A 25021-nucleotide genomic window follows, 5' to 3' on the forward strand; every position below is an offset into this window, starting at 1 on the left:
CCGAAGCGCTGTGTCGAGCTCTGAAATTTAGGTCACAGATACAAAGACGAAAAAATATCCGCCTTACGCTTCAAGGATGATGCTGTTTAAATCTCGCTATATGGCACCGTCTCGCTCTATGACCTTATCAACATATATAATGAAACCTAATTTTAAATAAAAATCAGCGGTCATATTGCGAAAACTTGTTGGCACCTAACTTATACCACGAAGATGCCAAACGCCAGCCCTCGTCAACATCTAAATCTAATCCGGCACGGCTTTTGAGAGATTATGTACTCACACAATGTTGAATTGATATTGTAACTAACGAAATACTCGTGTAATCTTTCGGTTAATATCTTCCGCCCACATGAATATACTGTTTTCTTAATTCTCGCGCTCCCTGGTGTTTCGTAGAATTGACAAATTGGTAAATAACCGAAATATGAGTGGCCACAAAAGGCGCAGTTCTGCAGTATTTTATTGCGAGAGCAATTATATGACCACTACAAGCGCATTTCTGCCGTCGCCGTCGCTGTGAGGTTCCGTATATAGTGCAAACACGATCGGCGATTTAAACAAAGTAGGCGGAGTGCCGGTAGCTTCGTATGCGCTGTCCTTTCGGCGTTTAGTTTGCATTGCAGCGAGAGATAGCACGAAGGTCAATTTGCGTGCCGCTCCTGCCACGCTTATTCACTCCAGCGTACTTAAAGCGAGTTTCCGCCATCATCGAGCGAGATGTGTTAATATTTACATGTACGCGCCTGACGCCGTTGTTAATTTAGTTAGTAAGCGAGTGTTTGAAAACTTATACGGTCGTTAAGACTAATGTGATTACTTCGTACAGTAGTCTACTTTCGCTTTTCGGGCAAAACTTCAACTTTCTTTTTACTTCATATCCTTTTCTGGGTACGATTCAGGTGGCGGGCATGCTCCAGTCTGGATGAATAAGCGAGTACAACAGATGCGTGGGCGAAAATCGTTGTTATTTTTTACCTAAAAATCTCCTGTTCCATGGCTGCCTCATACTGATAGAAGGCACTGACCTCGCCTCCTTTCCCAATTACACAGGCGTGCATTCACAAATCACCAGCGCTGTTTCACTGCCGGGCGCAACAAACTGCAATAAACTAGGCATCAGCGATAAATATTTTAACACATTACACACCATATTATTTATGTCTTCTTTGAAACTCAGCATGTTTTCTTTTTCTTCTTCGCATTCGAGGTGCCCTGACCGGTGCCATAAGCTACTACCGTGCCTTCAACAACGATAGCGATCAACTAGGGAAGCTGCCGTACAAGGAGATCAACGTTTCCACTGTGATTCTGTGGGCAGAAGAAGATGCATTCATTATGACACCGATAGCCAAGTATAACCAAGAGTGGTTGAAAACGTCAAAAGTAGTGTACTACAAAGGTGCAGGCCACTGGCTACCCAGAGAATGCTCCACGCAGGTAACTGAGCAAATTCGTAAATTTGCAATGAATATCACGAATAACACAACAGCGACAGAAGAAGGCAAACTGGAGAGCAAGCCGGGAACGTGTCAAGAAGCCAGCTCTCCAAGTCAGCATGCATGGTTGTCCGAATGGTTTCCATGGCTTCCCCGTGATGTCAAGCTTCCGAGAGAAATGAGAGAATAAAAAGGACGGGCTTTTAGACGACATCACGAATGGCCCCCGAATTAGAGAAATAAAGGTAACTCTTAAACGCACGTATATTTATGCAGTCCCTAAAGAGAACAGATAAACCATGCTACTTTCAGTGAACGTTCCATCAAGGAATGGCACAACCACGTGTTATCATTATTATCATTTTCTATTCGTCGTAAGCATCTCATTTATGGTAATGTATGTTAGGGTGCAAAACACTGATTCATTTATCTGTGTCCAACATCTTTGCTCGTAAAATGCCGTGCGACTGCACCGGAATGGTATGCTAATTTCAATTTAAAGAAAAATTTAAATTATATTCTGGAGTTTTACTTGCCAGAACCACAATATGGCGTACTCTTGCGGGGGACGGCGGCATAATTGTGGTCACCTGTGGTTCTTTACCAAGCACCTGAATGTAAGCACACGAGCGTTTTATAGCGTTAGCACTTTTGGGATACTTCATGCACTTTCCATGCGGTATCTATCTATCTATCTATCTATCTATCTATCTATCTATCTATCTATCTATCTATCTATCTATCTATCTATCTATCTATCTATCTATCTATCTATCTATCTATCTATCTATCTATCTATCTATGTCTGTATCTAACTGTCTACTGGGTAGTCCGCGGTCAAATGGTTAGCGAATAGGGATGCTGTGCCAACGTAACAGGGTGCGAAATCAGTCATCTGATGAACTTGGGTCATTGAGTATGTCGCAATCTGTGCATACATGCCGATCTTCAACAAGCCTCTTTCACGCCGACATGGGTCACTGTAGATGCGGGACTAGGTAGGTCATCGCTGTTCGAAGAAACTCTGTTATTCCGACTTGGAGCACTCGATATGTGCCACGCGGTCTCTGCTGGTCTTCAGTGGACCTCTTTGACGCCAGCTAGGCTAACTAGGTATGTGCCACTGCGAATGTGCCGCCCTACAATGACGAAAAATATGCCTTAAATTTGTGCGACACTGAGCGGAATCAAATCCACGTCACAATATTTCATCACAGTCAGCAACACGACGCGTAAGCACGCTGCGGCATACATGCACTGGCGTGTGCCATATTACACGGAACCTCTCGCCAACGTAGGTCACTGAGTATGTGCCACTGAGTGCGTCAAGCGGAGGAACAACGCTCAACGTTCGCAGGCACCGGCGCGCAACGTTTCTCGTCTCGGAGTTCACGCGTGGACTTCTGGGCAGTGCCACCAGATGGCACTGCATTTCCGGAAAGAAGCGCGAAAGAGAAGGCCGATTGCCGCATGACACATTCCTCAGCGTTAGCACGCATCGGCATGCTGTACATTTAGGTGGCCACACACAGGCTTCGCGGCAACGGGGCTATATGGAGCCGAGTATTCCTAGGGAGACCTGAAAGATTCCTAAGGCTGCAGTACACGCATCATGCATAACTCTTTTCGTCGGTGGTAATACGTTATGTGGCTATACTGAATAAATGCTAGCGTATCACCGTCGACAGTCACTCATTGTGAGATTGGTTCTGCCGCAATTTTTTCCTTTTTTTTTTTACATTTCACCCCATTGAGTTGTGGCCACCGCGGCCGGGATCGAATCCAGCACCTCGAGTTCCGAAGCGCAGCGCCATAGCTATTCGGCTACCGCTGTTGGTTAGATAACAGCACATTTTATTGTGGGCCCTACATAAACGCTCTGTAATAAAATTAACGAAATATCTATGCGCAGTTGCGGAAACCAACGTAATACGATGATTTCCGCGACTTAACCCGCCGCGGTTGCTCAGTGGCTGTGGTGTTGGGCCGCTGAGCACGAGGTCGCGGCATTGAATGCCGGCCACAGCGGCCGTATTTCTATGGTGACGAAATGCGAAAACACCCGTGTACTTAGATTTAGGTGCACGTTAAATAACCTCAGGTGGTCAAAATTTCCAGAATCCTCCACTACGGCGTGCCTTATAATCATAAAGTGGTTTTGGCACATAAAACCCCATTATTTAATTTTTTTCCCGTGATTTAGACACAGAGCAGGCGCACTGCCTTCATGCAGTGGGTATGTCTTCATGGGGCACGAATAAGCCATAATGTAAAAACATGCTTTGCGCTGCAGTTGATATATATCAACTTGGAGGTGCACGAACAAGCTCTAGAACAAGTTAAGGACAGTGCAAAGAGCGATCGAACGAAAAATGTCAGTCGTAACGTTAGGAGACAGGGAGAGAGCGGTGTGGATTAGAAGCAGACAGGGATAGCCGATATTCCAACTGACATTAAGAGAAAGAAACGAAGCTGGGCAAGCCATGTAATGCGTAAGGTAAAAAGCCAGTGAGCCAATAGAGTTACAGAATGGGTGCCAAGGGAATGGAAGCGCACTCGAGGACTGCGGAAAACTAGGTGGAGTGATGAAATTAGGAAATTTGCGGGCGCAAGTTGGAATCAGTTGCGGCGGCACAGCGGTAATTGGAGATGGCAGCGAAAGAACGAAGTGGACATAAAAATAGGCTGATGGTGATGAGGATCATATATAACTTTGCCTTGTTCGAATTTTTTTCGCAGCGAAGCTCTTAATGGCTAGGTTTTGGAAAAAAAAACGCATGCGTGTATCAAACCGTGTAGAACGAGAATTTTCCTCATAGGATATCCATCCGTTTCAAACACGCCCGGCGTCGAGCGAAGCTCGCCCGCGCACCCATAATGTCGGACTAAAAACGCTAAAGGTGCATTTACTGTTCGACGTTACTGTTCGACGTTATGCGTGCGCCTCTTTGCTGTGGCGTCAACATCACCGAGCGACGGTATCAGCAGTTGCGTTCTGGCTACGCTATGGGCAAGGCGCGTATCATTTGCTCCGAAGAATAACGTTCCCTCAAGGAGCGGCAACGAGAACAGAAGCCAAAAGCGTGGAATCCCGAGCCCGCGGCGTCGCGATTTACGCGAAGAATAACTACGTGGTCGTTACACTGCGCACTGCACGTCATGAACGATTCTACCGTCTCCGATTGTGCCGACGTTTGTGCCGTCCCGACGGAAGATGGCACCATGCTACCGACCATCTATATCCCTCCGGCTACGTCCAAGAGCGAGAAAAAAGCGTTCCTGACGGACGTGTTTAATAGGATGACTCTCGATGACGCTACATCAGTCGTCATAGTAAGAGACTTCAACGTAGACCTAACGAGACCCGATGAAAAGAGGTTAATCTCCTTTATGTAGGAAAGGTTCCGACGGATGTGTTACACTGACGTGAATGCGCCGACCACGCGTCACCGGTCGTGCATCGGCCTGACATTCGGCAAGAACGTGGCTAGTGTGCAAGTGCAAGCGATTACAGTATATCACAGTGAGCCAAAGCGACGGTTAGTTACCAAGGTGACGAAATAAAATAAATAAAAGACGAGAGCAACAACGACGCTACTTGCATGTGTCTTTATTCAATTATTATACTTATCATACAGTACAGCTTCGCTGATTACCCTTCTTCACAGAGTGGAGGGGCACCAAATTTTGTTTTGCCTTGTTTGATTTCTGACTGACAAATGGCATCAATGAATAGCTATACCCTTCTTGAATCAGCTTTACTTCAGATTCGGCGTTGTGTACTCCAGTTTCCTACCGTGCATCTTAGTTCTTGACGCTGTTCTACAAGGTAACCACACCAAGTCGCAAGCTGTTGTCGCTTCTGCTGTAAAAGAATAGCCCACGTAAGATATTATTTGGCTGCCGAAAGAGCGAAAAGGCCAGCTAAAGGAGTCCACCAACGATCAATCAGGTTTCCCCACCAAGTACATAGAAACGAAAATGAGCTAAAGCAATGCAGGTGACTTTAGTACACGTATCAGGCCTCCACATTCAGGTGTGATGATGCCATACAGTCACCAGAACGTTCTAAAATCATTGGTATATAGCCATGACAATCTCATACATTAGGCGTGGCGCAAAACCAAGCAGCCTCACAAACTTTCCCGACGATTAACACTTGTTCAACAAGGTGAATTTTATGCAACTTCAAATTTGAATCAAAGTTATGGGGTGTTATGTCCCTGAACTTCAAGGTAGATGAGGGACGCCGCAGTGGAGGACTCTGGAATAATTTTTTTTTATTTTATAGTGTTCTAAGCAAAAGCTCGCCTTAGATGACAAGGCATAATGCAGAGATCTGCTGCCTGAAGTGAGCCCTGTCACCCCGTTCATTGCTCAAAATATAGGCGTAAAACACAGGTGTATGCTTAAATAGCGCCTGCTGTTCGACGAGGTGTACCAACTATAAGTGGGCCCCCTGTTTACGTGCACGCAAAACACGGCGCACAATTGGCATCGTGTTCTTATGAGCTGGCTCGTACATCTTGTCAAACAGGATAATTTTCAAAAGCGCCACAAGGGACGCATAAAGGAGGCACATGCACACGATGGACGAATTGCATTCTGACCACGTCGGAATGCGGCAGCCGTATCATGGGATTCAAGCTTTGACCTCAGGCTCAGCAGTACAAAGCCATAGGTATTAAGCCACCATGACAGACTTTCGTAACTTCACCCCACAGAGTGGTATACATATTTCCCGAGTTGTATGATATACAGGTACTAGTTCCTTTTTATACATCGTCTGCAACGAAAACGCTTCGCTGTTGGTGGTGCTGTCCAAGTTTATTATTATTATTATTATTATTATTATTATTATTATTATTATTATTATTATTATTATTATTATTATTATTATTATTACTTGGATTTAAACACACGTACAATTGAAGAAAAGAAACAGTGAGCAAGCAGCAGGCTGGCAATTGCCAACGGAAGGGATACGACGCCTGCGTACCCTCCAGGAAGGTAAGCCACAAAAGCATTGAAATGGGAGGTCTGAGGACATAATTTTTTAACTACTCTGTGATTTCACATTCATTTTTCAAGAGTACGAAATCCTAATCCAATGATTTAGGTTTCGTTAAAGAACAATGCGCTGCGTCGAATTTCATCGTTTATCCAAACCAACGGCTTGAGCTGGTAATAAATTTTGCCGCAAGATGAGTCAATTACGAATTAAGTAAGCCACGGTCTATGACTGAGATGCGGTAGGATGCACATCATTTACCTCGCAGTGCACAAGGCCATAAAGACGGCAACAATTTATGCAGCGCTACATCCTTGTTCTTCACTGCCCGACTATCAGAGCACACGTGTCAGCACTGAGCCGCCGCACCTGCACTCGGTTACGACGAATTGTCACGGTTACCGGCGCACGAGACATGAACCCGGACAGACACACACACAACCCTTTTATAATGTGTGACACCGATAAGTCCCCATCAAACCTACATACAGCCGCAAGAATGGTTACACTGAATTTGATCTCTTCCCTTCCCACCAATATCTTTCCCGAGTTCTTAAATAATTTCACAACTCCCTTAGCAGAGAGGACTCTGTCACGTGGAGGCAGCTACAAACGGGCTCGTACCCGAGCCTAAATGTACTCAGCAAAATTTATCCCACACAATACAATGACAAATGCCCCTGGTGCCACGAAACACCCACGCTGTATCACATAACGTGGGCATGCCAGAAGATAGACGTGGTACATGTTATACCAAACCCAAGTGCGGAGCAATGGGAGGAAGTGCTCTCCAGCGATCGCCAGGTCGACCAAGAAGGTCTCATTCGGCGAGCACAACTGGCAGCAGCATCCAGCGGAGCCCTGGACTAAGGGCAACCGACCATTGTGCTAGAAGATGGACGAGTCCATCTGAAGACCGCAGAAGACCAGCGAATCTAGAGCTGATAAAGTTTTTCACTCACTCACTCACAAGTTCTTAAAATGTCCTAAAAAGTCACGTGCGATGTGGCGCTTGCATGTCAGAGTCGGTGTAGTTCTTTCGCATTGCTCGGTGAACTACTGGCATCTCTGCTGAAGGTTGTCTCCGTAGAATAGGCCTGGCTTGTCGAGCGTTGTGGTCGGTGAGGGCGAGGTTGTCCCCGTAGCATGAACGGGGCCGTTGTCCTCGGATCAAGCCTTTGCTGGCGACCACGGTGCACAGCCGCGGGGCGTGCAGGATCAAGCCCGACTGGTGTATAGCCACTGGTGTCCTCCTGCTGCTCAACTCCTCAATCTCTACGTCCTTGGTTCAGCGCCTCCTTCACCCAATGTTCAAGCGGACTTCTTCCTTTTCCTCTAGCGGTGTTCTGCCATTTTTAACTTCCCTCCTTCCAGGCCACGCCAGCCTTCCTCTTCTTCCTTCTTATCTCTCTTCTTCTTCCTCTTTCACTTCAGCTCGTGACACGAATGCACAAGCGCTCTATATGAGTTTCAGACCCAACTGTGTTGAGTTGGTATTCATTGCGTGAAATCACGCGCCATTCACTGGGCTACGTTTGCCCCCAATACACGAAGTGCTAATAACACTGACGAATATATATAAAGATAAGCACGCGCTTTCCTCTTTCGGCGCTCCGCGCAGCCTTCATTCTACCACTGGACATCGCCGATACACAAGCGACACCGTGGTAAGCTAAAAGAAATGGGAAAAGCCATTTGTATCTGCTAAAGCCACACTCTTCCTACATGCACTTCATAGCCGAGCTCTTTAGTAGCCTTTAAGTGTGGTTGTTATACTTCTACAAGCGCATACAGCAGTCAATTTAGCTGGAACTTTACTGGAACCTGGAAGCAAGAGCTCACCTTTAGCTACGATTCTCGTGAATGGTGCCTCCGGAGTCGCCAGCAACCCGGAGTTATCTCCGGTTCCCGTCTAGCTTTTAGATATTTTGCTATGAAACCTGTTCTGTGACTTTCCGGTCTCCACTTCATACCTCTTTACTTCCGAATGTCCTGGCCACTATGCCTAACCTGCTGCAATTTATAGTGAGACTGGGCTACTGCATAAGTCGTTATAGCCGTAATGTACGGCTAGATTGTTCACATGTTCCCCTTGATCTGGGCTGCGTATCACTGCCGTAGTCACACAACACAATTACGCAGGTATAGCTACCGCTCATCGATATTCTTGAACGTTATCTGAAAAAGCAACGCACCGTCTTATTTCGAGGCAAAAATTGCACAACAAATGTTGAGAGTTTGTTGTATTCCATTTAGAAGACATCTGCGGCGCGTACATTGGTTTGCTATCTTTTTTCGGGTACTTGATATCCCTGTAATTGAATTATCGCTGAGCGACATACGTGCCTACTGTACACAAAATTACTTCAAGGTTGCGCCATTTTTTTTTAGCAAGATTACCTGTCTAGTCATACTGTGCACGTGTCGCCAAGTGTAGCATAACTTTCTAGCGTACGCGAGCGTCACCGGTTACGGTGGGCAGTGCCGTGAGAAACCTGCATATGGCGGACTGACCGTAAGCTAAAATTCGACAACAGTCGGTCTTGCTCATCGCTATCATTGCGGTTTGATTGTTCATTGCTTTTCTGGGCACAATTTCTACCAGTAAAATGTTAACTCCCAACATACTTTTCACCAGTTCTTCACTTGCCGATATGTCCATCTTGGCAGTGGCTTTATGCCTGAAGAACACTCATTTTGAAATATTCAAGCAAAGCACTATAGTCTATCTTCTAATCTTGCTGAACTGCACAACCAAACCTTATCGCAAGCGACAGCGGGGTGACTGAACACAGTCTCTGTGGTTATATATCACGAAGTATAAAGATGAGTGAACTAGAAATTGTTCAAGGGTTTATAAAGCAAATTATTGCGGCAATATTAACGAAAATTACCATGCAACGTGACAACAAATATATGCGTACCTAGAACCTCCCTCCCCCTATTTACTTGCACTATAAGCTCACTATTTTCATAGAAAAATAACCTTCTTCATAGCTTGTATGCATATTTCGATCGTATGTTCCCGATTGTCGATCTGTTGTCAGAGATAAGACATCGCTGCAAGGCCTGCCACAGCAAAGTAGTCGCCGCCAGCTGTGACTAATCAGATTTCCCAACTCCTGATTATTATGAAAAGCAGATCAGGAGCCCTATAACGTAAATGTATTCCAATGTGTTTTTATTCCAATCTCCTCACGTCAAATTTGCGTAACCACCGACGCAAGCACCAGGCGGTCACCCGCAGGGTTGTCTGAACACACCAATAAAACGCTCTCCTCGTTCATAGGAGGTCACTTTTGTTTGCTTGAAAAACGAATAACATTGCCTACACTGAGCGGCTTGTCGTATATAATTGGCTGACAAGAACAAAGAGAACGCTCAAGTGGGGAAGGATTCGATGGGGCAGAGCCATTGCACTGAAAATCGATAACCGGATGAAGAGGGTGGTGCCGGCGTCTGCAATTGGTCGGCTTTTCCTTACTTAGCTTGCGGTGGCTGGTCGAAAATCGCGGCGGCATGCAACGGAAGCTTAAGAATGACGCTAAAACGGACCCTCAGCAAAGAATAGTTGGCAGAATGAGGTCGTAAACGTGCCGAAAGTGCTCGAAAACGTTACACGGCCATGCAAGATTTATTATGCTCAAATACACCCATGCTCTCCGGGAAATGCGAGAACCCAGCGCCTGAGCGATCGGCGGCAGCCATCTTTTACTCCTTCCGGAACGGGCCAGCCTGCGGCCATTCAGAAGAAAATTCAGTTTTGTTCGGCATATTAATGCATCGTTATTGCGTACACGTCACTTTCACGCGGTGAGTTTTCGCGCTTTTGTGACGTTGCGTGACAGGCAGGTGAAGTGGGTGCAGCCCGAAAAATTTTGACCAATAGCCGGGGGCTAATGGCGAAAAGGCGTCAAATCAGAAATTCCTGTTTTTCTTTTTTCTGTCAAATCATGCATAATCAGTGTGTACACATATCAGATGGGGACGTATCGCACTTTTCGTGACGTCGCGTGACAGACAGGTGAAGCGGGGGCGGTCAAAAAAGTTTTTGACCAATCGTGGAGGGCTGATAGCAGAATTGGAATAGAAAAGTTTGGAATAGTTTTACGTTATAGCGCCCCAGTTGTGCGAACCGCAATTTCATTCCGAATATGAGTCCTTGTATCCAGTGTGCATCACTGAAAGATAGATAGCGGCAGGAGTAACAAAGAAAGATCTCAATACTGGAACAGAGCTGACGAGGCAGTCATCTTTCTCATTTTTCAAGACATTTTTATTCCTAACGCATGTACGATGCAGCATCAAGAGTGCCTCATCGCGTTTGAATTTGATGCTTGTGCTTGGACAGGGGGGAGAGGACGGCATGCTGACCAACACCACCTACTCCTGCACAACTGGTGGTTGCGGCCACATTGTCAAAGCCGGAAAGTTTACTATGTCACCAGTGATTCGCGGCATTGCACAGTACTATGGTATAGCAGTAGCTAGAATCCGGCCGATATTTATAAGGCCTGAATAATGACAAGAAGGCGTGTCCGTGACACTCAGCGCGCAGTGTGACCCGCAGTCTGGCTGCTGTTGCACGGCCAACGTTTCCAGTGCTTCCAAAGTGGAACACAAAGGCAATCTTTTTAAAGTGTTCCTTACCTTACGGCTGAGTATACCTAAATGAGGTTTTAGATGCTCACTGGGCCACATATAAAGTGGCGTACTTCAAAAAAACCTTCACGGTTTAGGTGAATTACAAGCGTCCACCTTTGGTTACCGAAATCCCACTTTGTGCTCCGGAAAATCGCCACTTCCTGCGTGTAACTGCATAACAGCTACCGCTTACAATCCACATCGTTTTCTTATACAGGATACTTCAGCAGGGCTGAGCATGAAAAACCAATCGTGTAATTTTTGAGCTGCTGCACAGTATAGAAAATAAACATGGCGTTTATTTTTTATGCGCGAAAAGCAGTCTTAAGGCAAGACAATGTAACGGAGAAGCATACCTCATGGTAGATTGCAGTGATGACGCTGTCCAGTAGCAGTCTCCGCCAACAAGAGGGCTAACGCATTATTTTCAATGTGGTAAAATTTGTTATTCGATGTTTTTAAGGGACTAATAAGAAATTAGAACTAAATCTCTAGCGAGTCTGAGGAGCAGTGCGCATAAGCGCATTTGTTTCCTTTGAAATCAAGTAATAAAGTTCACAAATCACCACGCTGTAGTTCTTCGCCTCTTGGAAGCAACTTTTATTTAAACAAACTCACTGAAGCACGCGTTCTTTTTTTCAGCACAAAGAGGGACAGTGCATTATTTGACTACTCAGAAATAGCAAACACAGTCTTCTTGAAGTGCACTCGTCCCAGTTTCCGGCGACTGTGAAAAAAGCCTCTCGCGCATTGAAGGTAAAATAAAATTAATGAGAATTGTTGGTTAGTGACATTGTTATCGGGCCTTTTCGAGCTATCAGTTACAAAAAAATGGCATAAGAAATCGCCACAAAAAAGAACATGACGCTTCTAGTGCGTACACACGACGGACAGTTATACAGTAAAATGCTCTGCGGATAATATTTTCAAAATCAACCGTCAGCAGAAGTGAAAACAGCCCAATGGAGATTATGATATTATTTCTCCGCTCCAACTCAATTTCTTGCCATGAAGTAATAGGATATATTTTATTTCATTTATATCTCAAAACAATTCGCTTCGCCATCAGTAAGTGGTAGAAGAGCGTCAAGCCTGCGTTGGCATTAGCATATTACGTTGGGCATCACACGTGATGAATATCTAAACGAACACAGGATACAACCTTGAAGATTGAAGCCCTGTTTAACTTCTCCCTATACCTTAGCTCTTATATATACGTAGGATATATTTACTATACCTACACACGACTTCAAAACCAACGGAGTTGCCGTTCTTTTTTAGTTGGACGAAACGTATGGGCCGTATGCTACATTCAGTGTGAAATGTTTAAAATCTTTAGGGAAATAAGTCTCCCATTGAAAACGCTCGTGAATATGGTAAATAACCGTTTTATGAAAGTTGCTTTCCTAGCCGACCTCACCTGTGAAAAATGTCGTTCAGTCGCTACAAAGCTAATCTCACGTCGCTAACAGGCAGCCACACCTACCAGCAAACTCCAAATGTACACATCATCTTCGTGTCCTTGCTATTGCTTCTTCTGTGCACAAGTCTAACAGAGCCCTGTGACACGGGCGTACGAAAGCTCCTTCGCAGTAAAGGAGCATAAAGCTTTCAAGGGAGCCTTAGTTCACGGGAGTCATATCAGTGATACATGGTCTGTGCTGAATAATTCCCCAGAAACCTCCAGGTGCAGTTGGCGCGTAACTCGTCCCGTAAGCGAATAAAAACTTTTTGTCCCAATGTGCGTTGAAATGTACTCATACTTAATTTTATTTTCTGAAGGTTACTTTTGCAGCTGAACAAGGAAATATGCTTGTAATAAGATCGCAACTTTGACAAATATGGATGCTTTGGTTGTGATGCACTGGCCACACTGTGCGCCAGTGCGTAGGTAGCTGGCGTCGGCCGTTCGTTATTGCTTCCGCCATATTCTCCCCTTGTGACTCTCGCCCACCGTGAAACTTGTTCCTTTTTAACAAAAAGCTCAATATTGTGACTTCTAAAAAAGCTTTTTATGTATACCACCTGGGAACAAGAGTCAAAGCTCCGTTCAGCTAGGTCACCTTTGACGTGCCCGTGGAGGACAGCGCTTGTCCACCTTTGAAGGAAGAAATCTTCGGCTCAGAGGTCCTTGAAAGACTCAGAGTGACAGGCCCGTGAGTTAGAGTGACACGGATATACAAAGAAGGCAGTTCAGTTCCGTTAGTAGATCATGCCAGGCCGCTTCACTAAAGTACTAAAAACATATACTCAGGTGACGCGCAGTGACCGTTTCTCAGTGATCGTTGTGCGATAACATCATGAAAATAGCAGCTAACATAAAGTACAGGATACCTCACAGAAAAAAGTCCTCCAGAATAATCACTATAGGAAGGCATCCACATCGAACCATATAAAGCGTTAGTAGGCGCAGACACACACTTCTGCAGAAAATTCCCATCCGTTAACATTCATCCACATTAACACTTATCTAGTAATGAAGGGAACACATTGCAAAGTGAACAGGGAACACATTGCAACTTAAATGAAAGGTGATCCGTTCTATTACTTTCACGCGTGATCTTCCACTGCAGCTGGTGGCCAGCGAGGGCGGTTGTTTCAGGAAACTATCCACAGTGCATTCCACAACCATTTGTTCAATTGAGTATTTAATTTATCTGCAGTGCGAGCACTAAATGTTCCTTGCTTGGGGGCAAGGCAGGCTATCGCAATAATGTGCTCAAAGAGCAGGCACCATATAACCCATTTTGCAGTGGTGTTATTACAATTCCATTATCACATAGCTCCGCCGCTTTTCCGCTGACATGAAACACTCATTGCAAGTAGATTGCTCGATGTATGTACTTCCTGGTACATACATCCCTGCTTGATGAATTCCGACCCTTACGCATTCCTTCCTGCACACCCAGCAAGCACAGCGGAAAACGGACATCTTCTAAAGAATGGAGCCACTGCGTCCGCACTATTGTGAAAATAACTGCACTTCGATCAATCTGGGCTGCGAAACTAATAATAATTCACGTTTGACATCTTACCATGACACTGAAAGAACAGCACCAACAAAGCCGCCTTGCCACACCAGTTAACCTTCGCTGTAAAAAGCTGTCTGCTTGGTAAGCCACGGCACACGAAGTTTTTCCATTCTCTCAGCACGCACCAATAACCCATACACACGACAGCATACTGGTCGAGGCGGTAGCAACGATACAGCACATCAAGGAGAGATTTATGCCAGCCTCGCGCGCGGGACTACTTCCATGACCATCCGGTGAAGGACTTGGGGACCGAGTGGTAGAGTGTCCCGGGACCTAGGCGTCAGATGTTTGGTAGGTGGTCAAACTTGCGCGACGACGACTGCTGCGAGTGCGGCTGGCTCTGCAGCGGCTGGGAATGTCGAGAGTGCAAGTGCGAGGCCCGGATATCCGGCGTCGGGTACCCACTTCCGGAGTGACCCGGAAGGTGAGGAAACAGAGAGTGGTGTTGAGCACCGTTCTGAACACAGAGGTATTGCGCAGAGAACACAATTTAAAGCGGCACACATTAGGCAGCGTCATCCGAATTGTTCAGTGCACAGCGGTATTGTGAAAAACCGGTATTAAAAAACAACAGCGTTAATGGGATTGTTGTTCATGACGCGGTTCAAGCCAGAACATCAGGCGGTGTTTACAAGGAAAAACCACGGAATGCAAGTGAAATTACCCACGACAGCAGTTGGGTGAATGCAGGTATCGTCGTGGTTGAAGTCAGGAAGTAAGTGCAGGATGGCCAGTTGCAGCCCAAAGTCCATTTGCGGCGTCCAATGACAGATGATTGGTGGAAGGGTTGAGGTCAAGAAGAATAAACAAGAAAAGTGCACGTAAATATAAATTTGCACACGTCTCAGTGCATTTGCGGACGATCCCACGGAAAATTAAGCAATGCTTCCCCTCTTTTATCAAAATATTAGAGACTCAGCGTATCCGCTATTCGAGCAAACCGGAGCGGTTTGGGCGTATTACCGGATTTGCGGGGGTGTAAACGTGAGCGGCCAGAGCGCTGCAGCCGCCTGGTAGCGTAGAGTTCAACCAGAGAAACACAGGGCTAAAATTGCAGTAACTCACTATATTCTGCTTCTCTGCTAGTGCAAATTTTTGGCAGCGGCGTAATTGGGAACACAATTACGCCACTGTCGAAATTTTACACCAGCAGCTAAGCAGAATATAGTAATTAGCGCTGTGTTTGTGTGATTGAGCTTTGCGCCACCAGCTGGCACCACCAAGCTGGCCGCTCATGTTTACGCCCCCGCTAAACCGGCAAACCACCCGCGCTTGCCGGAATACCGGGCACACTAAATGTCTGTATTAAGTTGTAAACCGAACAAGAGCGCGCGTTTGGCTACGTAATAGACAGGGATAAATGACATGCGAAAACTGAGAATGTAATAGAGGCGTGTAAATAAGCCTAAGAGACAAGGATGAAAGTAAAGGCAAGGCACATGCAGCGCTACGTGTGTCTTGTCCTTCCTTTCGTCCTTATCTCTTAGTCGAATTTGCACGCCTTCAATGCTGAACATATTCGCCCAACTAGCTAAGCTGACTAACCTAAAAACGATCAAGCAGTTAGCTACGGCGCCAAGTGGTTGCTGAAACATAGTACCACGTAATCTCCCTGGCTACACTACGAAGACGAGCAGGCGTAGCGCGCCAACTTACGCAAGCTTAGTTAAATGTACTATCGATAAGTGAAGGAAACCCACAGCCTTCAAGGCGGCAGTTGTGGAGTAACGCCAATCTAAAGACAATATTGGAGCATATTTCTGAGTCCCAACAAAATACAGTATAAAGTAAGTTGTAAGGCGATTTGGTCGCTCTGCAATATTTTCCTTCTATTCGTACTATTTCGCACTCGTATTTTGTATTCGTTAACAGAAACGGAAAGAGAATAAATTATTGAAATGATTGTTCGAGGCTTTTCTATGGAAATTGGAAAGGGAAAGAAAGCTGATTGCGAGCTTACTATAAAATATTCCCGCACTATGACCCAAACTGTGTTAAGTGTTTCGTTGACAACACTCACCCAATTAGAAAAACGACTTGTAATAGGAAAGTTCAAATATTGGGCAGAAGTGGATCATGAAAACGCGTTTCTTTCCTTAAATGTTGACGTGATATATGTAGAGCGATACTTCAAGACGTCGCCTTTCTTTTCCTGGCTACACTAATGTACCGCAGAGCGTTGACGTAACATAACAGATTGTGGTGGGTTTAAATATAAATCAAAACATAATGAAGGATATAAAATATATAACTGCGTCCTGCCTGCTGTGCATCTCAGAGCCACATACCTTAGACTTTTCTCTTCGTATTCGAACGTTGTCCTCGACATCCACTTCGGGCACCTTGCAATCGCTAAGGTACGGGTGTTTCAGCAATTGCTCGCACGTCCACCGCTTGGCAGGGTCCTTGTCCAGGCATTTCTGTAAAGCCGACAGACTGTAGCGCGAGCTGTTCGGAATTGCTGCATACCACGCCACTGGCGCTAAATTAAACCAAGTGGTGAATTCCCTGAATGTTGTCAGCGTTTCCCAGAACACAGTTCTCTCATTATCCAGTCAAACAAGGGAATGCGCCAAACTGTCCGATGAACAAAAACAGGATGCAAGTTGCATGGCTTTGACAGTAAACTCTGATCTCCACATTCTATGCTCAGAAAAAGAAGTTGCAGTTTCTCTCAGCCACCAGCACGATGCAGCTCATTCGACGCATCACCAACAAACACGCCGGCATGCGCGAAGGCAGAGTCATACGAGTCATACAAGCCTTCGCCATTTCTCAAATAAAGTACACGGCAGCGTATCACAACTGGACGGTAGCGGAAAGAAACAAGCTCAACGCTCTCATACGCAAGGCGCACAAATGTGTGTTGGGACTTGCGCCTGGAGTCACCAGCCCCAAGCTCTTAGAACTAGACTTACTCAATACGCTCGAGGAACTCGTGGAGGCGCAACAAGTGCCCCGATTCTCGAGCGCCTATCTAAGACCCGCTCGGGCAGACACGTGCTCCTAAAGCTCGGCATCACATACGACACGCTACACGTCATCAAAGTAGAAATTCCAAGAACCATACGGGGGCAAGCAAAACTATACGTAACCCCATTGCCTCGCAACATGCACTCCCGTATACACCACACAGGGAGACGTAAAGCAAGGGCACAACACATGAACCAAAGTTACTCCAACAACAAGGAGGCGCTCTTCACCGACGCAGCCTGTTATCGAGACTGGAAGAGTTTCGTGGCGGCACTTACTAGCCACCGAAGCAACCACCTCATGAGCGTCACCGTGAACACGGCACATGCCTAAACGGCCGAGGAAGCGGCCATAGCACTGGCCCTCACAGAAACCAAAGCAACATACGTGATCTGCGATTCGCAAACGGCAATTCGTAATTTTGCCAATGGGCGCATCTCTCAAGAGGCGTATCACATACTCCAGCGACATCCCATACACCAGAAAGAGGCTTCGGTAACTTCGTAACTTCGGTAACCGAAGGCATTTGATATGGATCCCGGCGTACACTGCAACGAAGCGGCTCACCGCGTTGCTCGAGGCCTCACTCACCGAGCATCATCGAAGGAAGAGCCCCCCCCCCCCCCCCGGGGTACTGCAAACGTCTGAGCGTGAGAGGATCGTATGACCAGGTTCCACGACATCACGACACACTACCAGTTACAAACGCGTATACCCATTCCCTCACGCGATATTAGACAGGACGCAAGCTGTACACTTCAGACAATTACAAACAGATCCTTACAGAAACCCCAGACTCATGCACGCCATGTTTCCAACATGTACACTACAAACAGATGCACATCGTGTGGCTAGGTTGTCACACTTAATCACATGTTATGGGAGTGTTATGGGAGTAGAGCAAACAAGTCGGTAAGTGCCGACGCCAGCGTCTCTTCCACCGCCAGCCTCCGCTCGCGCTGGAAGACCGCACTGCTAAGCTCGAACCTGACAGCGCAACTCTGGGCCATCCAGCGAGCCGAGGAAGCCAAGGTCTAGGAACCGCGTCCGCGGCGGGTGCCAAGAACCACTAAATAGACGCCGGACTCGATTCTTATTGACTTAAAAATAATGTTTACGCTCTCTCCCGAAAGGCGAAGCATCGATTGCGATAGCAAATTAGTAGACATGTATACGAAGTAAAGATAGCGGTTCTATCGGCCGTATTAACTTGGAAACATTCGCTTACTAACTGAATTAACAAGCATGGCGTCAGCGCCCACAGGCAAACATGAACACATCACATTCTGTGACCGCGAGCACTCGCTGCCAAAACGCTGACATGAGCAAGCGTGGTAGCCGCAGCGAGCAAAGTGACCTTCTTGCTGTGTATCGCTTTAATGCAAATACCAGTGAAAAACAGCACGCACAAGGTATGAGTCGTCTATACATGGCTTTCAAGATACGGCATGCAAATTACGCAATTGCTGGCGGAGTAGAAGCCTGCCCCTCGCCACTTCCTTTTAGCGCACGCGATTGAGTCTAGATCGTCACATCCCCTTGCGCATAGGCGCAAAACACGCAGTAGCTGCTGGAGCCCAACACAACCCCCCCCCCCTCCCTCTTTTTGATACCTCGAAGGCATTTTCCGCGACAGAAGACGGCGCGATTGCTCTCCGCCTTCGTCCGTCGCGCACGCTAGGTTGAGCCGCGATCGTCAGCTCCCCTCGCGCGCTTTCACTCGCACATACAGCATACAGCGCGCGGCGAGGGCATTATCGCCCTTGGAGTTTATACAGAACATCACGGCGACGCCGACAGCGACGGCAAAAATGCACCTGGATTGTCCATACTATTACGATGTCATCGAGCGATGTTCAAGAGACGAGCCACCGCGAGAACGACGATGAAGTTGGTCGGTGCCCTTGGCGGTGCGAGTGTCGGCCTGGCTGTCTAGCTCCAGTGTAAATAGCTTGTAAATAGCCTCTTTCGTCTGTGTCTTTCCACACGTAACAACATAATTGTTATCGCAATAACATTGATGTGGTTCTGCAGTATAAAAACAACACTGAGCTACAACAATGGCAATGTGCAGTACGTGAACATACATATGTTATTTACTGCCCCTTTTCCTTTCAGTAATAAACAGTGGCTGAGCGTCGGCTCATGTTATTTGACTACTTATATCATCTCAGTGTCACTCCTAGCCCAACCAGAAAGTGAACGACCGCCTAGAACAACTACGACGTGAACAGGCCAACTAGGACGAGGACCGATTCCTTCTTTTTAGCATAACGGACAACTATTCATACACGCAACGCAACGACGCAGACAGGGTTCCACAGCTCACCAAAACCAGATTTCCAAGTCCTACAACAGCCTCTGAAACCACACGTACTACGCTGCACTATCTCGGAGGTCATGATTGTTTGCGCGGTGGACGATAAAACGGGACATGACCAGAAAACAAAAGTTAACAAAAAGAAGTGTAAATATCTTCAAGCAAAATCGCCTGCCAATCTTATATCCTCATCGTACTTTATATCTTTGACATTATTTTCCCGCGGCTGAAGCTTTCAAGTTTCAAGGCTTCCCATGTCTTTTTCTTCTCGTGTACGTGTATGTGGTGGAGCGGACATTAGCAGATTAAGTTATGTTGGAGCGCTTCCCTGGCTTCCCCGCATTATTGGCAAATGCCTCACTCCTTCCCGGGGCGCTTTATCCTCTACCACTCAGTCCGAGGTCCAAAATCCAAAACAGTGTTCATATAATTAATAACAAGAGATCAATTTTTATAGCCTTGTAGCTCGCCCTGCAGAACTCCAAAGATCGTTTATGTTGCATTTCAGTTTTCCAGAAATTCTAATCGTAACATCTTACTGCTAAAGGAAACCTGCGCACCTTGCGCCCTATACACTGCATGTTAAGTGCGTATATTTGCCGTAACTGAACTGTACAGTAGACAAGTGGTTTTCGTATATTGGCAATAAATCACAATAGTGCCTCAGCAATGACTAAAAACCGTGCGTTTTATGTAAGTCAGGGGCAAAAGATAGTGCACCGCGCTCACAGAAAAAATGCTTAATTTTATCATATTCAGCGTGCACAAGCAGCAACTAAGCGATTCACTTTGATTCTCCAACGAAAAATGTATTTGGAAATCAGGTGGATATATTGGTCTGAATGAAATTTATGGCTTTGTCTGTAGATGGCGGTCCGCAAACTTTTGTTTCCTGCTTTACGTTCCACATGTCACTGAACACACTTGCCCTGTGGCGTGTATACTTTTAATCAGGATGGCATGACGGATGGCTGTCACTACTGGTGTTTACGCTAAAGAGCCACCATACTGACAACACCCACGGGATGAGGCATAATTAAAGCTAACATTTCTCGCTTTGGAGTTCGCTTGTTCTGGGGGTCAACGTGCTCACTATTATTTTAGCTAATTACTATAAGGGCTCCCTATGCAAATCCGAAGCCACAGATAAACTCTGAATTATTGTTCTTTGCCGACACTACTCGTCACTGCTCACCTTCAAGAAATCTATTCCGAATGTGTCCACGGTTGCTGGTATTGCAGATTGCAGTGATTCCTGTAAGAAGGAATCAAAATGACTCATTAGTACATGCTTAAAAATCAATGCAGCATCGCTTCTTCGTTGTGATATTAAAACATTATTGCAAGTGCAGTGCGTTTTATTCCAGGAGCATAAGGGTTCCTTTCCGTTCCTTTTTGTGCTAGGCCAACAGCACGAAATGTTAAAACGCGCTAGGCGTTACTATGAAATTTTCAGGGGTTTGGTGGTTTATACCTTCCGAGCAACGTTCGGTAAAGCATGGGCTGCTTCCCTGGCATTCTGAAAAAACCAAAGGGGGCGGGATCTCTATATATATTGAGAATGGCACACATGTTAAGGTGGTCGTGCCCCGCAAATTTGACGTGTACACCTTAGTTAAAGGCTTTCAAAATAATTCCTATATATTCGTTTTTATTTTACTTTACTTTATTCTTTAGAGACGTTATACAACGTGCGTACTTTGTTTGCAGGTTGTCAAGGGAGAAGTGAATCTGCACCAAGATTCCATTTGCACGAAAATGGGGAGAATGATGTGGGTGATCTACGTTGAAAAATTAAACTCTGTAGATGACGGTCTCTGTATAACCTTACTTCTACAAGACGTTGTGAGGTGCTGTAAGCGTGTTTTACAAACTGCGTAGAAAACTTCCCGGTGTCGTGAAAGATCATAATGCGATTTAGAGTTTACATCTCAAGGAACTACGAGGCATGTTATGGTTTATATGGACGAATTCACAAAAGTGTCAGTAAAACACAAGTTTTGTAAAAAGTAATTCGTATGGAAGCTCGAAAGCATCATGCGTAACCTTTGACAGTGCCATAAAAAAGTTTTGTTGCACAATATTCGAATTTTGTAAAAATTGGAGCCAAATTGGAGGTGATATGTGCTCAGAGTTTACAGCTTATGCGATGATTACGGGTTTAGCAGATAGTGGAGTATTCATTTTTTTCTTAGTTCCAGACGCCATATGAAGCGTATGCAATGATTTCACACTGTTCCAGTTAACATCACACCCATACTATACGAGTTGGAATGAAGAGCAGATTATGGGTGACTTGCAGCAAATGTTTGCAAGTTTATTGTGGGATATGCAGCTAATCATCGTCAAGCAAACGTGAACGATATAAACGTGTGAAATTACAAAGCATGCAAATTTTCCGCGCTCTCCTCGGGAGAAATATATGTGATACGGAGTTCAAAATTCGTGAAAACAAGAGGCATACTAAGGCAGACGTGCATAGAAAGCTTAAAGTGCGCCCGCTAACAACCGTCTTTACATATAACTTAGTGCTCGAAAGCCTAATACAGCCATGACCAGCAATATATTCCAGTTTACAAAGATAACCAAATGTCGCGCGAAACTTAAACTTGCAGGACGTGGCATCTATGCTTTATCGTCATGAGCTGGCAATGCTTATGATGCTTGGTATAGCTACAACCTTTGCAGTAAGTTGTTCAGATTTTTTTTCCCCTGTCTTGTTGCGTGCAAAGTTCTTGCGCTAGCTTTCACATTTTATTTAAACTTCAGCGGGCGCTTTGAGCTTTGTAGTTTTTATCACTTACTGTATTAGCCTTATATGTCAAGTAAATGTCACTCTTCTGAAATCTTCCAAAGTTTTCTTGACACTCCTTGGCAGGCGAAACTTCTACAATCTGCCGTCCTTGCCCCTATAGTTACACGTGGCGTTTGTTTGTTTTTTTGCGCTATACAACGTGCAAACTGAAAGTGATATTTCGTTTTCTCGCTCTTTGACATATAAACTTTCCTTGTTCACAGCCTTTTAAACCTCCAGCACCTCGACCTTTTATTTTCAACGAATGTCCACAGTCTGTGTCAGTTTCCTCCCACATCATGTGTTTGTCTTTTTCTTTTTAAAAACCTTTCATGTGATGGGAAGCAAGCACGTTCAGTGATTTTTTGTAGTGTAATTTTTCTCTTCAAATCAGTGACGTGCGTGGAAATGTTGTCCTAAAAAATGAGTTACGGGGTTTTAGGTGCCAAAACCAGTATCTGATTATTATTCACACGTTAGTGGGGCGGTCCAGAAAATTGGACCACCTGGGCTTCTTTAACCTGCGCTTAAATCTAAGTACGCGGGTGTTTTCGCACTTCTCCCTGATCAAAATGCGACCGCCGTGGCCGGGGTTCGATCCCGCGAACTTATGCTTAACAGCCCAACACGGTAATACTTGTCCAGAAAGTGGGAGAAATGTATCTTGTCGACACATCTTATTGCCTTAGTCTAAGAAAGTGCATATTATGGTTAGGCTGCTCAAAAGATTAGCCGTGTCTTATTTATCTGTCTGCGTGGTACCCAGGTTTGTACCTCTGATGTCTGGGTCTTTTATTATAACTACAGCATTTTACGAAGACATCCACCCCTCTCTGGCATTTCCGTGTGTTGTACTCAAATAATTACTAGTGCCGGGATATTTCTTTATTTTTTTCATTTAAATTATCTCATGAACAAGCGAAAAACGTAGCTCACGCCAGGATAATAATAACGTTTATTTGCCATCATACATGTTAGATGGGAGGGCCGAGGGAAAAAAGCTGCTTGCAGACAACTTGACGAGCCCGCTAATCCCTGCAAATTGTGCACAAACCATTCTTCATTCATTCTGATGCCATTAAGAAAATTACTTACGACAACATCAGGGTCGGGAATGCTGACTCCAGCAAAAAAGTCGTTGGTCTTGAAGATCTGCAGGTGCCTTGGTATAAGTTCGCCTGCGAAAATGAAAAGACGACATCGAAAGTTTAGTGCTTTTGGATCCGTGTCATTTAAACATCTGGTAACCACGATTTGGATACGCCTTTACGTGCACCTGCGATATCTGCTCGTTCCTTGAGCATCTCACTTTGGCGCGGCGCTTACGCGCTGTATGTAAAAACTCTCGTCGCCATCACATATATCTTCAACCACCTTGCGAATTCCGTTGACTAACGTGTGACGTGAAAGCAGAACAGATGGATAGTGTACCAGCACAGCATTACTTTTATTCATGGCCGCTTTCGCTGGCCTAGTCAAACGACGCGCGTTAAATTTGGAGGAACGGCAGGACCGGCTTTTAATGCAATGCGAAATTGCGGCTTCCGCTTTTACTGAGGGGTTTTAAGTATGCCGAAACCATTGCACCTTCGCCGAAATATGAATGTAGATCGCCGTTCCCGCCAATAACCGCAGTACGAGATCACGACAGTAAAATGCACTGCCATATATAGGGTACATCTGTTAACGAAACGAGTGCGAAGAGGTTGCAGGGGCAAACTATCGAATGATCTTAGCGTAGTTGATTCTTTAACCTCTCCTACGAATATAGTTCGCACACATATGCGTGGAATGTGGCAGCAGATGCGCATACGGGAGTGCTGTTTCTTTCTCGGCGTGATACAGCAGGAGTGTTGAAAATAATTCTGAGGTCATACAAAACCTACAATTTCTTTGTGCGTGAAAGTTTCCTGCTGTCATTTTAGTGCACGTTTTTGCATGCGTGAGTTTGTACGTGTGTGTGTGTGTGCGTGTCTGTCCGTGTGTGTGTGTGTGTGTGAGCGCGTATGTGTGCGGATGTGTGTGTGTGTGTGTGTGCGTGCGTGCGTGCGTGCGTGTGTGTGTGTGTGTGTGTGTGTGTGTGTGTGTGTGTGTGTGTGTGTGTGTGTGTGTGTGTGTGTGTGTGTGTTACATTCCAAGCACTTTTTATACTGACGACTGTGAGCGCTGGAAGTTGTTTTTTTCCCCACAACTCCTTAGGACGCGCGATTTTAACGCGAAAGAACTGGTATTCATTGCTCAGGCGAACTTCTTGCTCACTACTGCAGTCACTTTAGAAGCGGTAGCCAAGTTCTACTTTCACGTGTTTAAGGCGATCCGCAATATGTTTTCAAAACTGAATCAAACCAACGGCGTTTTCTGATATGTGCAAGAACTCGTGTAGCAGCGAGCAAACTCACAAGTTGAATACAGGCGCATTGATAGATTGACATCGGTTACTGTAACGGAACAGGGAGACAAACTGTGGATGAGACAACCAGCAATTTTCACCAAGTTATTATTTAATCTAGTAGAATGAGTGCTCAGAAAGACAGCGGAGTGCATCCGCAGTTAAGAAATGCAGCAGCAAGTTCATATATTTTGAAGAATAGGTGTCATGTTATGAGTGATTATTACAGAAAGTTTGAAATGTGTAGGATATTTAGAGCAACTTATTGCAGCAATTTACATACTCGACCATGCCATTGATTTAAAAGCATATTTTACGGACCCCGCAGGAAATCGCGCAAGAAACGCAAGACATTAAGCAGCAAAAGCTGCTCAATGTCTTAAAAGAGCACAATGCCCAATTTCTCCATGTTCATT

The 25021-nt window shown here is 45.5% G+C and overlaps 2 protein-coding genes across 8 annotated transcripts in view; one reads left to right on the forward strand and one right to left on the reverse strand.

Moving 5' to 3' along the window:
• Positions 1 to 1678, forward strand: part of LOC135917226 (AB hydrolase superfamily protein YfhM-like) — a 39125-nt gene extending 37447 nt beyond the window's left edge. Inside the window, exon 7 of the mRNA XM_065450761.1 lies at positions 1211 to 1678. Within this exon, the coding sequence (XP_065306833.1) occupies positions 1211 to 1629 (419 nt within the window). The 3' untranslated portion in view covers positions 1630 to 1678. The remainder of the gene's footprint in view (positions 1 to 1210) is intronic.
• A 9992-nt stretch (positions 1679 to 11670) lies between these two features.
• The window catches only part of LOC135917208 (cyclin-dependent kinase-like 4), a 145600-nt gene continuing 132249 nt past the window's right edge, over positions 11671 to 25021 (reverse strand). For 6 of the 7 annotated variants that reach the window (XM_070522553.1, XM_065450729.2, XM_065450732.2 and 3 more), the window contains 4 exons: positions 23312 to 23394; positions 20618 to 20677; positions 16418 to 16549; positions 11671 to 14586 (listed from right to left, as the gene is read on the reverse strand). In XM_070522553.1, the coding sequence (XP_070378654.1) occupies positions 14410 to 14586; positions 16418 to 16549; positions 20618 to 20677; positions 23312 to 23394 (452 nt within the window). In that variant the 3' untranslated portion in view covers positions 11671 to 14409. The remainder of the gene's footprint in view (positions 14587 to 16417; positions 16550 to 20617; positions 20678 to 23311; positions 23395 to 25021) is intronic. The other variant, XM_065450731.2, reaches the window with a different exon arrangement.

Source organism: Dermacentor albipictus, chromosome 7, assembly GCF_038994185.2.
Source record: "Dermacentor albipictus isolate Rhodes 1998 colony chromosome 7, USDA_Dalb.pri_finalv2, whole genome shotgun sequence".
NCBI classification, from domain to species: domain Eukaryota; kingdom Metazoa; phylum Arthropoda; class Arachnida; order Ixodida; family Ixodidae; genus Dermacentor; species Dermacentor albipictus.